The sequence below is a fragment of the Catharus ustulatus genome, chromosome 12 (assembly GCF_009819885.2).
Source record: "Catharus ustulatus isolate bCatUst1 chromosome 12, bCatUst1.pri.v2, whole genome shotgun sequence".
Lineage (NCBI taxonomy): Eukaryota > Metazoa > Chordata > Aves > Passeriformes > Turdidae > Catharus > Catharus ustulatus.
The window spans coordinates 18642857-18659467 of NC_046232.1; the positions used below are offsets into that span (position 1 = coordinate 18642857).

At 51.6% G+C, this 16611-nt stretch overlaps 1 protein-coding gene across 1 annotated transcript in view; it reads right to left on the reverse strand.

Moving 5' to 3' along the window:
- PCSK6 (proprotein convertase subtilisin/kexin type 6) overlaps window positions 1–16611 on the reverse strand; it is a 33666-nt gene that overhangs the window by 13588 nt on the left and 3467 nt on the right. Inside the window, exons 2-8 of the mRNA XM_033070982.1 lie at window positions 15003–15107; window positions 10345–10455; window positions 9598–9741; window positions 8969–9045; window positions 8264–8352; window positions 5020–5192; window positions 1149–1361 (exon numbers count right to left, since the gene is read on the reverse strand). Coding sequence (XP_032926873.1) covers window positions 1149–1361; window positions 5020–5192; window positions 8264–8352; window positions 8969–9045; window positions 9598–9741; window positions 10345–10455; window positions 15003–15014 — 819 coding nt within the window. The 5' untranslated portion in view covers window positions 15015–15107. The remainder of the gene's footprint in view (window positions 1–1148; window positions 1362–5019; window positions 5193–8263; window positions 8353–8968; window positions 9046–9597; window positions 9742–10344; window positions 10456–15002; window positions 15108–16611) is intronic.

Below are 16611 nucleotides of genomic sequence, written 5' to 3' on the forward strand. Positions count from 1 at the left end.
GACAAAACTCCTCTGTACTTACATTTTCCTTTGTTCAAAGGTGCAAAAACTATCTGAAAGGGGGAAAAAATCCATTTGGCTGTCAATCAGCTGGAGGAAAAAGTGGATGAAGTGATGTGAGTTGGTGTGGGTACAAGTCCAGGGGTGCATGTTGAGCTGGGCCAGATTAAACACTTTCCTTAAAGCCTCCAGCTCCTGGTCTTGAACAAGAATTGCCATTTGCATAGGGAAGAAAAAGCCTTTTCAGGCTTTTTTAAGACAGAGCATGATGTTTGGGTACCAAAAATTTGGAGAGGAGGTAGGGGGCCAAGAGATGCTTTTTCTCATTTTTAAAATGCTCCTAAATTTTGAGTTAATCTGGTGATTTCTGAATGAGAAGCTGGTTTGAGTTTTTACCCCAACAATGCCTCAGTAGGACTGGACTGGGGCTGGCCTCAGCCACTCCTGGAGTGCCATGAAAATGGCACTTGCATTCTGTTTTCTGACTGGAAATTCATCTTTTGGGGGTCAAAGAAATCATTCCTCAATACCAAAAAAAATTATTTAGTTAAAAAAAAACAGAAGACTTCGCTTGGGTGGCAAACTCCCTCCCCAGGCTGGGTAAGGTGCTGTGCTGGTGGGAGATGTTTTTCTTCCCAAGGTTCAGATGATGCACAGGGATGTCAATAGTGATCAGCCATGGTGTGACCAGGCCACAGCAGCTTTTGGGACAGGGCAAATATAGCCTGGGTGGCAGGGAAAACTGCACTGATCCATGTGTGCACACACTTTCAGGCAGTTCATTCGCTCCAGAAAGTCTCAACTCCCAGTTTGGCGTGGCCACACCCCAAAAAATTCCTCCATCCTCCCTCTTTTTTCTCTCTCAGACGAAAAATCCTCAAAATTCACTTCTTTTTTTTTTTTAACAAGATACAGTGAGCCAGTACTTTGGGGAACAGGTAAGTATTTACATGGGTGTTTTTGCAAACCTCCAGCCCTTTCACCCATTTACCAGGGAAAACACGACATCCCTGAGCAAAAACCAGAGCAAAAACCCACTGCAGAGTTAAGAACAAAGCCTAGCTCTTCCAACTGAGCCCTCACCCAGCCCAGCCATACAGAAAACACCCAGGGGATGCTGCCCCGTTCGATGTTGGGGTAAAACTCACAATTTTCCGCTCATAAAAGGCCCCGCTGCTGTAGGTGGTGGCGAGGGTGGAGGCACATTCCTCCAGGTACCAGGGCTTGTAGCCATTCTCCGTGGTGCTGCTGATGGAGATGGTGTAGATGCTGTTGGTGTAGCCATCACAGGAGCAGTAATCGCCCTCTCTGCCGCCGTTCCCCGACGCCCAGACGAAAATGGAGCCCAGTCCCCTGCGACCCTGCGGGCACAGAGGGGATGGAGGGTTAGAGGAGGTGTTTGCCCAGGAGGAGAGGCCATCTCAGCACGGGAGGAGGGGATAAATCTGATTTTTAGGGGTTTGGAAGGAGGGGTCCCACCTTGCCCAGCACTCAGCCCCCTGTATCAGTCCCCACCCTGCCCAGCACTCAGCCCCCTGGCTCAGCCAATCTCACTTTACAGACAGTGATTCCCCAAAAGGATGGCAGAGCCTCCAGTAACAGGATTTTGGCATTTTCCATAAGGAAAAATACCTTAGGTATTTAAAGTCCCTGGACTAGGTGCTGACACACAGCATGATGCTTTTAGGGATGGCCCTGCAGGAGGAACTGGCAGGGAATCCCCAAATCTCCCAAGCCCACAAAGCATGAACCACCCAAACCACCAGAAATCTTCTACCCACCCTATCCTTTAGGTTTCTTTTGCTTGCCTTTTATTTTTTAAATCCCACCCCTTTTTCCCTTCCCCATCTCTTGGCTGGAACATCTGATGGAGCCATCCCCACCGGGTACAGCTGTGGGACCCCACCGGGAATTGGGGGGTGGGAGGGGTGCCCAGACCTCCCCAGAGCCAGGGGAAAATCCCACCTGGCAGCAGCAGCCATGGTGCCAACGAGGGGTCCCTAAAGAAGCCAAGACCACAGGAATGAGCCCCATTCACCCCTCCCTCCAACCCATTCACCCCTCCCTCCAACCCGCTGCTGGGACACCCAGCAATGACCCAGCCCTGCGGGGGTTCACGAGCAAGGTGCAGACATCCCAAAAAGGAGGATTTTTGGTGATCCCAAAGGGTTAGGGGCAGGAAATGAAGTGGCTGGTTCTCTTCCTCGCCCCATAAGGCAGGGCTCTCCGGGGAGGATGGAGAGCTGCTGGGCTTGGCAGGCGATGGAAGCAGCGGAGCAGCCCCATCCTCCCCGCGGCTGCTCCTGCCACTGAGAGATTTCGGCGCTCGCCTGGGCAGATCTGGTGTTTACCTCCCTCCCACTGCTCTGTGGCAGCTTCCTCCACAAAAAATAATAGTAACAATAATAATAATAATAATAAAGCAGCTTTGCTCTGGAGGAATTCACCGGGATTTATTGTGGGCTTTAGGCGCCCGGGGGAGCAGGATGGTTTATTACCTGTCTCACCCCCTCCTGGGGCAGAGGCTCTCTGAGCTGACCCTGCCTCTGGATACACAGTCTAAGTCAGGCTCTTTCCTTACTTTATGAAAGTTTTCATTATCTGGGCTGCCTCCCAGCCAAACTGGGTGGGTATTTCCCTAGCAAAGATTAATAGAGCTGTCTGGAGCTCTGCAAGAAAAAGTGTAATTGCCAAGGGAGTTACTGCCCTGCTCCACGTCACGGAGAGCTTGCCAGCCCACCAAGCCTGCTGCTGGCATCTCCCATCCCACTTTCCAGGGTTTCCTGGGTCTCCAAGGAGGCAGCATCCCAGCCCACACGCTCGGCGCAGACAGTGACCATCCAGCTCACCCACACCAAAGTCAGAACACCTCCAAGGGCCCCACTGCATGCAACCCCAGCATTCCCAAATCACTAACCAGAGGAATAAAACCAGACACAACTGGCCAAGCATCTGAAGATGTAGCAATGATTTTGATTGGGATCAGAAGATTGGGAGCCCAGACCTCTCTTTCATCCCTCACCCCGAGTGTCACACCCACGGACCCAAGAAAGGCTCAGACCTGCTCCAAACTCATCCCCAGGATGCCCAGGCAGGGCTGCGCTGGGGAAAGGTGGGTTTGGAGACAGCACAGTCACATGAGGACATGAACAGCACATGAATGACACTACAGCAATGCACAGCTAACACCTGACAGCATTTCCTTGCAGAGCAAGAGCTCACCACATATTGCAGCTCCCTCGGATTGGAAAAATCCGTTCTTTCCCTTTGCTCTCAAACAAGGAACAGTCAAGATTTCTGTAAGCAGACCCCAAACATCCAGCTCCTTAATTTGCCATCCTCCTAAGCCAATGCAATGCCAGTGAGGGGGTCCTGGCTGCTATAAAACCTGAATCTGGGCGTCATTTAAAGCAGGGAATCCCTCTCTGGCCAAGCTGGGGCTGATCCAGCTCACCCCAGCAGCTCATGGGCTGGCTGTGGGATGCACAGCATCTCCTGCTTCCGCAGCGCTGCGGGGCCTGGGTGTTTGCCCAGCAGCACTCCATGAATGACCAGGATAAATATCCCCTCGTTAGCTCAGGAACTAATAAAGTGTGGCTGGAGGAACAAGAAACAAGATGATAAATTACCCCAGCGCAGTCCTATCGCTAATAGATAAAGGTTATTTTAATGTTTCCATTAAAAACTCAATTTTAAGGATTTATAACTCGGTTACAGCTGTTTGCTCGGGCTAAAGGTGGCAGTTAACTATCTGCTTGCAGCTTTCCTCCTTATTTAAGGAGATGGAGTTTGCAATTATGAGCTGTGCATGTGGGATGGTGGGTGCTGCAAACACGGGGTGGCACTGGGGGGACCAGGGAGGCAAAAATAAGCATGCTAAGACAGTAGGGCTGTGCAAGGCAAGTACCCTGCTGCTGCCCATTTGCTCCTGCATGGAAAAATAAGGTCTAAAAAGCAGCTTGTTCCCCCGTATTTACACGGCATGAACTCCCCAGCACTTCAATGGATTCCTGGGCAGGCTCACCGCCCCAGCAGGAAATCAAGTAAACAGTGGGAAAAACACTCCACCCTATTTTTAGATAAGAGGCCGTCCCAACTCCCGGCACGCTGCAGGAAGAGGCAGCAGAGGAAGGAGTGGTGGCAGAGGTTGAAGTGGGGGCTTCACAGCCCAGCCTGGGGCTGCTGGCAGTGGAACCCCACGCCCAGATTCTCTGGAGCACCAGGGAACAGCCACTGTGGAGCTCTGAGCCACTGCAACACCTACCCACAGAGCCCACTGAGCTGCCCAAAAGGCCTTTTCCCCAAGGCTTGTAGCCAATACTGGGCATTTTTTAAGAGTACCCAGAAAGGGAAGGGACACAGGAAGGCCAGGGCACCCCCAGCAGGGATTGACAGCTGTCAATCATATGTGATGTTGGCTGAATTTTCTTACTGGAGGATCTCAAGGACAATGATCCATTGTCAGATCCTGTGGCAACACCCATGTCCCTCCCCAGCCATGACACAGCCACTTGTTCTGGGTGGAAAACCAGGGGAATGCTTAACCTGACAGAGGCCCCTGGGAGAGGATACCAGGGGCCCAAGGAGCATGGAGGAGAGGATTGGACATGCTGGGGTTTGGGATACTGCTGTTTACATCCACACCAGCATGCTGGGGGGACATTTTGGGGTGCAAAGTTACCCCCCCAAGAACCACTTTGGGTTCCTCATCCCAGCAGAGTTTTGCAACACAACCTGGGGCCTCCCTGCTCTGCCAGGCTCTGCCCAGGGGTCCCACCATCACCAGGCACCTCCCTCCATCACCACCCTCGGCCGCCAAATCCACCAGAGCTCTTAGGGACGCCAGGGAAAACTAGGAAAAAATTAGAGATGATTGGCTCCCCCCTCCCCAGCCCTAGAGCTGGCTTCACCTCCAGGGGCCGAGCTGCCCATCCCCACACCAGAGCCCGGGGCAGCCGTGCCCTTCCCACGGGACAGGAGGAGGAGGGCGAGCGCGTCTGGGCGCTGTGGGATCCACACCTTTTTAATGCCTTGCTCAAAAGCCTGTTTGGCCAATAGACCAGGTCCATCAACTGTCTTCCCATCATCATCTGGCCCCCAGCTCGCGCTGTAAATGTCAATGTAATCGGGTCTGATGCCAAGCGACTTCGCTTCAACAACATCTGTTACATCTCCATCTAACATACGAATGCCTAAAAGCACAAAAACATCAGACATTAGGGCTTCATGGCGTGGATGACAGTGTGAGGGTTGCAATCAAAGGGCTTTGTTAACGGCGGCGGAAACCACACGGCTCAGGCGCGCCTGGAATAGCTTCAACCCGTGGCCCTGCATGCCAACAAGCCTGGCAGCAGGATGCTGGGGAGCTATGGGGGAACTTTTCTGTGTTGCTGGCTTCGTGGTAAGTGATGGAGAAGGGGGTGTTAAAATTCACTTCCCCTCCGTTGGTGGGGAATGGGTGGTGGTAGTGGTACTGCACTCCCCAGTGACAAAATCCCCCCACTAAAATCCTTTTTTCTCCCCTTTTGATTTCTCAGTGAGCATATTTCTCCACCCGGAAGATTTTGGCTCTCAGGCACACAGGTGGGATAAAGCCTCTCCCCTCAAGTGGAGATGACTGACTGTCCCCAAACCCCATCACTGCCCAACTGATGCCAGAGGTTCCCTGGAGATGGAGAAGCCCCAGGTGGTTTGTATAGCCAAACTCAGAGCCAGGACCCCAACACATGCTGGGACAACATTGCTACTGGGGTAACTCCCACTTCCAGCTGGGAATGCCAGCAGGTACCAGCCAGGACGCTCCCAGGCAGAGCCAACCAGCCATGGTGGGATGGACTGGGGGATTGCTGCACACCCCCAGCCTCTGACTGCTGCAGTATGGAAGCACAACCCCCTCTGCTCTCCATCACCCTCTCCCTGCTGGATTTCCTCTCCACACAGTGAACAGAGGGTGCCAAGCACCCTCACAGGCTGCCCAGAAACAGCCCGTGCAGGAACAGCGATGCTGGAAATTTCAGCATCGTATTTTGTCAGCCAGGGAGAGTCTGGTTTATAAAAACGCATTTCCCCTTCCACATGTATTTTGTCTTAAAGCAAACAAATGCAGGCAGATGTCATTCCAGCTGCAGCTGTGCTCTGGACACCAGTCAACTCAAATATCTCCTTCTGACGTTGTCCCCGACCAGCCAAAACCGAGCTTAGAAATATAAAATCAGGGAGCAGAGTTGTTCCCAAAAAATTCCTCTTTGTCAACAAGAAAACACAAGGAGAAGGGGTGAAAAGCCAAGCCCGGTGTCTGAGCTGCACACAGCAAGGAAAACCAGCTGAGGGATGGTTTTTGTGCTTGCTGTATGTAGCTGTTTTCATCAGCAAGCCCCAAATCAGCCTAAAGCCAACCCAAAGCCAACCCAAAGCCTGCCCAGAGACAGCCACCCACAATGAGGGACTCCCAGGTCAAATAATGGGGAGCAGGAGGGAGCAGGGGTGGGTGCTGCAGAATAAATGAGCTCTGTGTCACACAGGGAGCAACATCGACCTCCAAAGCGAGCGTTCGAGGAGAGGGGAGAGGAGGAGGAATGGCAGGAGCTCTTTCCTTGAGCAGTGATGTGTTTTGCCCAGGGCATATGAAAAGCAATGCAAGAGCACTGAAGAGCAGCCAGTAAAATTAGATGGGAGCTCTCCAAGTGTGACAAATAGGCTTCCCCAACAAGTTGTGCTCATTAATCGCTGCTTTATTTGTGTAATCCATCTAAAATCACTCTCACTGCAGCTATAGCGTATTTTCCTCCATGATCCCAAACTTGATACGGCTCAGACTCTATTTTTCCCCTTTGCCTGCTCACATTGTGGGAAGCCTCCAGCCCCCAGCCCTCTGCCAGGTGCCTTGTCTCACTCAACACCTCCCCAGCACACCCCTGAGGCAAGGCACTCGTTAAAGGGAGCAAATTAAAATGAGACCCAGAGGTCGTCATAAAGTCAACAAGGAACGCTCGTCTCCACAGCTGCTGTAGAGAAAGGAGCATGAAGGGAATGGTCTGATCCTGCAGGATCCAATAAATCCCACCATGAGCTCTGCCTTGCTCTGCTGCTGCTTGCTGTGTGCTTGGAGATGGGGTTTCAGAGGCAAGAAGCCTCTAAGAAGCAAGAAGTCATCATAGATGTAGGGGGCAGAGGAGATGGGATGGGATGATGTGCCATAGCCCTTACAGCCCTGCCATCCACCCTTCACCCTCCCTGGGTTATTTATTTCTTCCCTCTGGGGATTTTCCCAGCAGAGATAACCATGGGAGGTACTTGGCCAAGAGCAAGGTCCCTGTGGGCACTGCTCCCATGCAGACACAGCCCTGACAAAAGCTGTTTCCTGCACAGTCAGGATGAATAAGCCAAAAGAAGGAATTAAACCCCGAATCCACCCGTGGGCACTTGGGTCCATGCTGCTGACAGTCACTCCTCCCAGCATTGGGGTGGCAGGAGGGCTGCAGGAAAAGCCCCTTTTCTGTTCCAACCATGCCAGGGATGGGCTGAAGGCTGAAAGAAACCAGCTCCAGGCATTTGTCCCCAAAATACTGTCCCACCAGGTGGGACAGCACACTCCCATCCATGATAAGACCCTCATCATCCCAGGGTTGCCTGGGTTGGCCAGAACTGCCTCAGCTCAAACCAGTTTGGTTAATGCAAATGAACTCAGCAATTCTAATTAGCACTAGGATACAATTTGGGGATAAGAGATTAATTTGCTTTCTACACATCATGTTATTTGAGGGGCTATGAAGATCTCCCTATATGCATCTCTGGCCCCCCACCTTCTTGATGTTTCTTCTCCCTGAGGGTATTTTTGGGGTTCTCCCCAGGCCCTGCTCTGAGTGGCTCCTCAGCATCCCTTGACCCCACAAACGAGTGACATCAGCTCAGAACCTCAGCCAGCCCCACTGACCACAGCAAACACAGCCACCCCAAGGACAGACCCCCTAGAGCAGTTATGGACTTCTGGGGTGGAAACACCACATCCTCAACCCACATGCACCCTCAGAGCAAGGACGCAGCCCAAGCAGAAAGTTCCTAAATCCAAGGAGCCAGAGTCCCCTGCGTGCCATGTCCCCCATCCTCCCCCAACGCTCTGCGGCTCCCTGCAGCCGAGGCACCAAGGAGGAGACTCTCTCCTGGGGGAGCAGCATCCCACCTCTCCCCCAGGAGCCTGTTGGTGTGACCATGGTCCCTGAGGGGGATGTGAAGGGCAGGGGAGCTGCAGGGGAGCCAGCCTCACCTCCGATGCGGGCGTTGTAGGCGATGCCCACGATGCAGTAGGAGTTGTTCGCCGCCGCTGCCACCTCCCCCGCGCAGCGAGTGCCGTGCCTGCAGGGAGAAACCCCATCAGCTGATGGCATGGCAAGGGATCCCTCCAGCCAACCCCCACCCCAAAACTGAACCCAAAACCGGCCCCAAGGATGCAGCAGAGGAAGAAACTGTCCTTACCCAAACCCCACACCAAATGGCTGGAGGAAACTAATGCATAAAGCAATTTGCTGTTTGCATTTTACCCAAATCCAATCTGCTGTTTGCATTTTACACCTTGATGCAACTTCCTCTTTGCATTTTGCACCTAAATGCAACTTCCTCTTTGCATCTTGCACCTCTATGCAGGCTGCTCTTTGCATTCCTGTTTCCTTTTCACCTGTAACCATCCCACTTTAAGCCCAAAAAATCCATCCAGGCTTTGCCACCTCAGCCACCTATCCTGACTCATGCCCAGCCAGGGCCAGGAACCCCCTGGTGCTGTATTAGGTGGCTGGGGGATTAATTAGCACTCAGGGTGGTTGGCACCAGCTGAATTTGCATTAAGCACAAAGACTGTGCAAAGCCTCCACAGCACTGGGAATGGGAAAAGGGAGCTGGAAGACACCCTAGAGAGGACACCCAGCCTCAGGGACACCCCCAGACCCCTTGCTCCATTACAATCATCATCACATACTTGTTCTCATTGCTGGCATCGTAGCGTGGAGTTGGGTCGTGGTCATTCCCATTAACATCATAGCTTGCAAGAGGGTCCTGAAAATATAGATTCACCATTAGATTCAGCTCACTAGGTAGTTGTGGTGGTCAGTAGCTGCAGTGATGGCCAGTGCAGGCAAGCAGGGCAGAAAATTACATTTTCCCCTTGGTTTCTGACTGTTTGCTCAAAATAAATAGTTTTAGGCTGCAGTCCCACAGGTTTCCCAGGGGAAATATTCTGCTACCTCTGGAACTGCTCCTCTGAACCCCAAATCCTGCTGGGTTCAGCACCCCCCTCCCTCCCACTGTGGCCATGTGAGGTTTGAGCTGGGGCTGAATGGGTTCATGCAGCTTTTTGGCTCTGCCCTGGCGAGCAGAGGGAGGAGGCTCTTCCCAGGCAGCTGCAAAGGGAGTTTCCCCCAAACCTCCTTATCTAAAAACCTCATTTCCTTCTTAAAAACATCTCAAGTTTGTGTTGTTTTTTTTTTAAAAGCAACCCTTTCCTCTAAATATGCCAATGCACAGACTTCAGCTGTGTTTACACACTGAAATTCTCCATAAATCAATTCGTGCTGAGGACCAGTCCATCCCATCCATCCCCCAGCTCACATAGTTTTGCAGGAGGTCGGGGTGGTTCCTCTCTATGCCGTCATCCAGGATGGTGACCACCACGTTCTTGCCTGTGTAGCCCCTCTGCCAGGCTGCCAGGATGTTCATCTCCGACCTGCACCGACTGTTTTTATCACCGCAGTGCTACGGGGACAAGCACAGCTGCAAAAGGGCTGCAACCCCATTCCAGCCCATCTAAGCAAATAGCCAGGCTGGGAGCCCATTTAATCAACCAGAAAATATATTTACAACCCACCCCCTGCCATATAACTTGCAGATTTGTTATAACTTTACTCCACAGATCAAACCCATCCAGCAGCAGTTAATCCAGGCAATGCTATCTCCCTATTATTCTTTTCCTCTTCCATTTCAAGTACTACGGGCTCTTGGGTTTTGAAGTGCTCACTTCCTTTCCACCCTTAATTTTCAATGAATTTCCCTGTCAAATACAGATCGATGAAGCAGGCAGGAGAAAAATTATATTACAAATAGATGGCTGCAGCTCTGGGATGGGTAAAATACAGCAGTGCTGCTCCCAAGCCTTTGCTGTGCAGACCATGATGAGGGGCTGCTAACAAGGGTGAAACACTTCAAACTCTCAGGGGTATTCATTCACAATTTTAAAATCCTGCTGCCAAGTACATTTGATGCTATTATTTCATTACTGGTTGAGCTGAGCAAAGACTGATGATGCATTTGCTTGGAAATAAATGATCCCCCATAAAGCAGTGACAGGGAGACACCCACCAGGTACCACATGTTGGGCCACACTGGGTCGTTGAAGGGCAGGGCATGCGGCTCCCCTCGGACCTGCCTCTTCACCCTCCTCTTCACCTCCTGTTGCTGCAGCCAGTCCACCTGCAAGCAGAGACCTGGGTCAGCATCACCCACGGGCACCGAGCCTGGCACTGCCCACTGAAAAGGGATGTGGGATGCAGAAGCAGTGCCAGCCTCAGCCTGAACCCGTCCCAGCATCACCCCACGCTCTGGCAAATCCCCATCTCCGTGGCCAGAGCTGCTGTGGAGACAGCAGCTCCATTTGGAAGGAGACAGGATAGATGGACAGACAGACAGGGTGAGCTCAGCTCATTGTGCTGTCTAAGCCAGACCAGATTCCTCTCCCAGTGCAGCAAAACCCTGGAGCACAAAAACGTCGCCTCCGAGCGCGTGCCTGAGCCCCCCCGGCTGAGCCAAGCACAGAAGCACGCGCTGGAGTCCCGCTGGAGACAGAACACATATTTCAGTGTTTAGTCAAAGTTTTGGAGAAGACTCAGGTGCTTGGCTTAGTTTTAGGGCTGATCCTTCCTGCCGGCTGGGAGGCAGCAGCTCAGCCCTGGGGCTGTTCCACCTGGCTCCGGGGCTGCTCATCCTTTGAGCTCCTTCCTCCTGATAAAATTATAAAAACTGGGGGCTTAACCCAAGCACAACATGCATTTCCCAAAAATATGTGATGGCCACACACAGCTGTGGCAGATCCCAGGGGACGTGGCCAGCTCCACACAAGTATTTTTGGCAGTGGCTGCGTGCGAGGTGGCCTTGGAGCCGACCACTCTGACATTTGTTTGCTTTCCAGCAGGGCATGACACGCAGGGAGATCAAACGGGAAATGATCTGGAAAAGGCCATGATTGGGAAATGCTGCTGTTTGCCCACAGTGCTGCGGCAGGAGCTGCCTAAGGTGCTGCTTTGGAAGCAGTCACATCCCATCCCTACCAACCAGCCCCCAGACAAAGGGCTTTCCTGCCTTCAGCAGGGAGGTGAAACACAAGTTTAGCAAAAAAAAAGGTTATAAAAGTAATTTATAGACCAAATTTTTACAGATGTTCATGCTGGGGAATAAAAGGAGGCACCCATCCCTCCTTGCTGGACACTTTTTTCCTGATAGCTCTTGGTCTTTTGGGAGCTGCTCACGGGGATGTCTCTATTGTTGTGACTCAGGTTTTGCAACAAAAGGAATAAAAATACAAAGTGTAACTTCTGTTGAGCTCATTTATGTGAAACTGTCAGCTGAACTGAGTTCTTGCACAGTTTATTGCTTTGTGCCTCGGATGGAGGTGGATGTCAGAAACCCGACAGCTCCCAGCCTAGAGCTTGGGTTTTAAACACATATATATTATAAAGAAAAAAACACTGCTGAAAGGGGAGGAAAAAAATGTATTTCATAGAAAAATGATTTTCCACGCTGCCTTGGCTGCTGAGAGTGCACCGCTTTGCTTACACAGTAATGGATTTAAACACTGGAAGCAAAAATATAACTTCATGGTCTAGTTAAAAAAAAAATAAAAATACACTAAATAGAGGTTATGGCCCAAATAACGGGCTTTTTTCCTTAAAGCACCACTCCCTGGCAGCACTTCCATGAGTCTCACTGCCCAAGCCACAGCTAGCACCTTTCCCTGCTGCTTTGCAGGATGCAGGAATGATGGTAAGGTGTGGGATTTTGGGGGGTTTTGCTAGGAGCTGCCTCACAGGGATGTCTTCATCTCAAACAGGCTCCTGATCGACCCCAGCTCTGCCAGCCAGGAGTCGATGGAGATGTGGTGCGTGGACACAGAGAAATCAGCAGTTTAAGAACATTGATTTCAAGGAAGAGTTGATAAATCAATGTGGTTGGCATGGGAAAATGGGCAAGCAGGAAGGAGTCTGGGGCATCCCTGCAACAGCTCCTGCAGCTCATGAAACTCAGATCAACTTCCATTGCTGATCCAGGTGGGGGAAAAGCTTCTTGGAAATGTGAAAAAAAAAGAAAGGGAAAAAAAGGTTTTTTATTACTAGAAATGGCCAAAACTGTTGTAGCCCTGAGACGCAGGGTCCCTCATCTATCCCTGCAAACCCTAATTATTGCAGAATCACAGACTGGTTTGGGTTGGAGGGGACCTTAAAGCTCATCTCATTCCAAATTTTCTGCCACAGACAGGGACACCTTCCACCAGACCAGGCTGCTCCAAGCCCCAACCAACCTGGCCTTGAACACTTCAAAGGATGGGGCAGCCACAGCTTTTTTTGGTAATCTGTGCCAGGGCCTCATGACCTTTGCAGCCAAGAACTTATTCCTAGCATCTCATCTTACCCTGCCCTCTGTCAGTGTGAAGCTGCTCTCCCTTGTCCTGGCACTCCAGGCCTTCATCCAAAGTCCCTCTCCAGCTCTCCTGGAGCTCCTTTAGGTACTGGCAGTAATCAGCAATAAGGAGGTGACTGTGAGTGGCACCAAAGGACTCAATGAGAAGGCAGCACAGGCAGCCCCAAGCTGGACCCTTTACCTTTGGTGGAAACAGAGCAGGAGCTTTTTATGCTTCCCCATCACTTTGAAATTTCAGTGCATTTCTGGCCAGCCTGGGAGGCTCCACCAAACACAATAACCAGCACATGTGAGGGTGCAATTCCCTTTGCAGCTCTAGAAAAGAGATAGTCTGACTTATCTCAGTGGTGTGCAGGAGTTAAAGTGGAGATCCACAATAAACAAGATGGTTCCAGCACATGTTTGCCATAAAGCACAGAAGATAATTCAGATGGGGTTGATTTTGCCATGGTGCATGGCCAGAGGCACAGGGACAAAGGCCATGGCATCCCCTGATGAGGACTAAGAGACCAGAGCAGTGAGGGTGGAGGTTCAAGCACTGCCTGGACCAACATGAGCATTCCAGTGAGCAGAAAAATTTATGGCAATGAGAGCTGCAAGTGAAGCCCTAAGAGGGGTGGCACAGCATGGTGTGACCCCACTCTGCATCCCACTGTCCCTCCCCAGCTCCCACCACGACCTGTCCCTGAAATTGCTGGATTTGCTGCACCCTTCCTCCCTTTCCATCACCTGCCACATCTGGCTCATGCCAGCCCAGCAGGAGCAGCCAGCTGCAGGGTCTCTGGGGGCAGCAGGGCAGCTCAGCAGCAGCGTGGTCACACAAGAATCAGGACCCCAGCTGCTTCCCTGCGTGTTCTGGAGTCTCCCCTTTCCCAGACTTCTCCTGGGGGTGGAGAGCTTGGCCCTGGTCCTCCTGCCCAGCTCATGCCGCCGACCCCCACAGCAAACAAATAACAGCACTGGAAACAATAGCCCCCGGAAGGCACGAACCACCCAACATCTGCAAACGACTGGATTGGCTGGTTCCTCAGGATTTCTGCAAGATTTGTTTCCATCTTCCCAATTCCAGCTCCAGTGCTGTGCCTCCAGGTGATGTTTTCCTGCATGCATGCTAAGCTGGTGCCATCCAAATGCATCACTTAAACGATTTGTGAATGTACATGGAAGAGGGGGAGAGACAAGGCATGCCAACAGGTTTTGAACTGATAAGAAAGGATTAAGAGAACAGGAGTTAATTGCTCCAGCTTGGAGTCCACAAAGCAAGGTAAGGTAAAGGTTAATATGACTAAAAGCCAATTGATTTAGTTTGCATTACAACCAGACTCATTTAAATGGGGGTATTTCAAATGCAGAGAATTTGCTGGGATGCCTATGCACCCCTCTGAGGGCAAACAGCTTTAATTAAAGCCCAGCACACTTCCAGGGCACCAGGCTCCCCTTGCCGAGGTTTCCCCCGCTGGCAACGCAGCCACGCGTACGCCTTCTCCTCAAAAATGTGCTACAGACCTTGTCCAAATATTTAACAGCAAATCTCTCCGGAAAGCCTGGGGAGGGCAGGGCTGCTGTGTGTGTCTGGAGAGATGTGGATGCGACGTGTGGTGTGTAGTGGGTGGGAGATGTCTTGTGAAAGAGCATCCCGAGGGTGTCTGAGCACCCCAAGGATGGCCAGGCAGCAGCAGCTTGCTACAGCATGGGTCACCAAAATAGCTGGTTTTGCTTTTATGTTCCCCTCTCCCCAAAAAACCCTTCCCACCATTAACCCTTCCCCTGCTCTGCACAAGTCACATCTCACAGAATGCTGGGGGAGGACAGCCAAAGGGGAGTCCCAACCCTTCCCCATCACCCCAAATCCAGCTTGCCCAGGTCCCTCCTTGCCTTCTTCCCCCCCTCCCCATTGCTTTTGTCAATTCAGCTGCACTGAAAATCCCTTTGGATGCTTGCTCTAGGAAAAAAGCAATGCAGAGCTATTGCCAAGGATTTCACACATAGCAACCATTGAGGCAGCAAGTGTTGTGGCAACTGGATCAACACCCTGAGCATGCAACAGCCTTTCTGTCCTGGAAAGCTTTTCCCTCTTTTCTTCCTCCCAGCTTTCAGGCAGATGTTAGTGTTTAGTCACTTTTACGTATTTTTCACCACCGCTCTCCGTACCCGTGTCCAATGAGTCACTCGTGTGCAGGGCTGTGGCTCAAGGGTAACATGTCATGCAAGATGCTCCAGCTCACACTTGACCCAGAACAAGCCAACAGCCTTCTCCAGGGACAGGTGGGGACCCCCATGCCAGCCCCTGCAGAGGTTGGGGGACACCAGGGTGCCCAGCCCCGTACCTTGGGGTCCATGCGGAGGAAGTTGTGCGGTCCCCGGCTGCTCAGCGTGGAGCGCTTAAACGTCTTGCTGTGGTGAAAGTGGTAGTAGTTCTCCAAGCTCCCAATCTGCAAAATAAAGAGGTTGTTTGGGTTTGTTTCTTTTAAAGTCTGTTTTCCTGTGGCTTCCCTGCCCCATTTTGTACTGGCAGCATCAGTGCAGCCGTGCCCTGCACCCCAAATCCCCGACTCCCACAGAGCTCCCAGGGCTCAGGAGGATGCAGGATGCTGGCACGAGCCCTGGTGCCACCGCTGCGACAAACAGCGTTGGTGGTCGGATGCTGCACTGGCACAACAGAGCCCGGAAAACATTTTTATGAATTTTCACCCATTAAATGCATCTTTGAAAACTGCCTTTCATCAGCTCCCAAGCAGAAATAATGAGCTAAAAATGAGCTCAGCAGCTGCGGCGCAGCCAGGGGAGCTGTGCCTCATCCTCCTGCTTTCTCCGCCCGACGCTCCGGCTTCGCCCCGGCTGCACACGAGGAGAGGTGATGCGATCCCTGGGATGCTCCTGGGATATGAGTGTGGGATATAAGTGTGCATAGCCTGGAGTCAGGGATGGCAGCATCTGCAGGAAAACACGGTGCCAGCCACACCACCCTGCCAAGCCCCGGGGTGGCTGCGCCGCCTCTGGGCCTCTCATCCTGGCATCTGGAGACACCACAACTGCTCTTTTTTCATCCCAAAAGCACGGATAAAGTCCTGGGGCTATGCAATGAATTGAGGGATCTCAGCCAGACACCGCATGTGAAACATCCCACGGGGATTCACAGCCAGAGGGACGGGAATGACCCAAAAGCCATGCTCACTGGTATGTGGCTCCCAGATCACATAATTTGGGTACAAATTGGGACTCAGCTATAAATTCACTTCTGGCAGGGTTCAGTTTTCTTTTTTCCTCCCCCCACCAAAACACACCACATTCCATGCCAGGAGCTGGATGTTGGGAGTCAGTGACATTCCCTGTGTCTTGCTCACAGGACCAGAAAGGGCCATTCTACAAGCACCCTCTGCAACCCACAGGCAACATCTTTAAGACCATGTGTGACCCAGGGGCCAGGGTGACATTCCTGAGGCCAGACCTGAGCTGGTTGCAATGGAACAGCAGGGAGCAAACAGGTTTGTCTGGATCAGATGCTAAAGCAGATGACAACTACTTACATCTTTATCACACTTGATACCTTGAGATCTGCCAGTGTCTCTTACGAGCATTAAATATTTAATTAGTCTTGCTCTGCCTTTTATGCCAGGATGTCATTTCACCAATTTTACTGCTGTTAGTGTGATTTTTATAATTTATTTCCACTCAAATTCATTTAAACCCTCCCTCCTCCCCCTTCACATTACAGCATAGCTGGGCATCTTCTTAACATCTGCATAAAGGGGTTGCTCATTGCAGTCTGCATGTGCCTTTTAAACCCATTCTTCAAACCATTTGCACTAAAAAAAGAGAAGGAGGGTGCTTCAACCTCTCCATATTTTAGGGAAACCTTCACAAGGCCACCCTGCCTCTTGCTGACTCTGCCTGGAAGTCCTGAAATACCATAAAATCCTGGAATGGTTTGGGTTG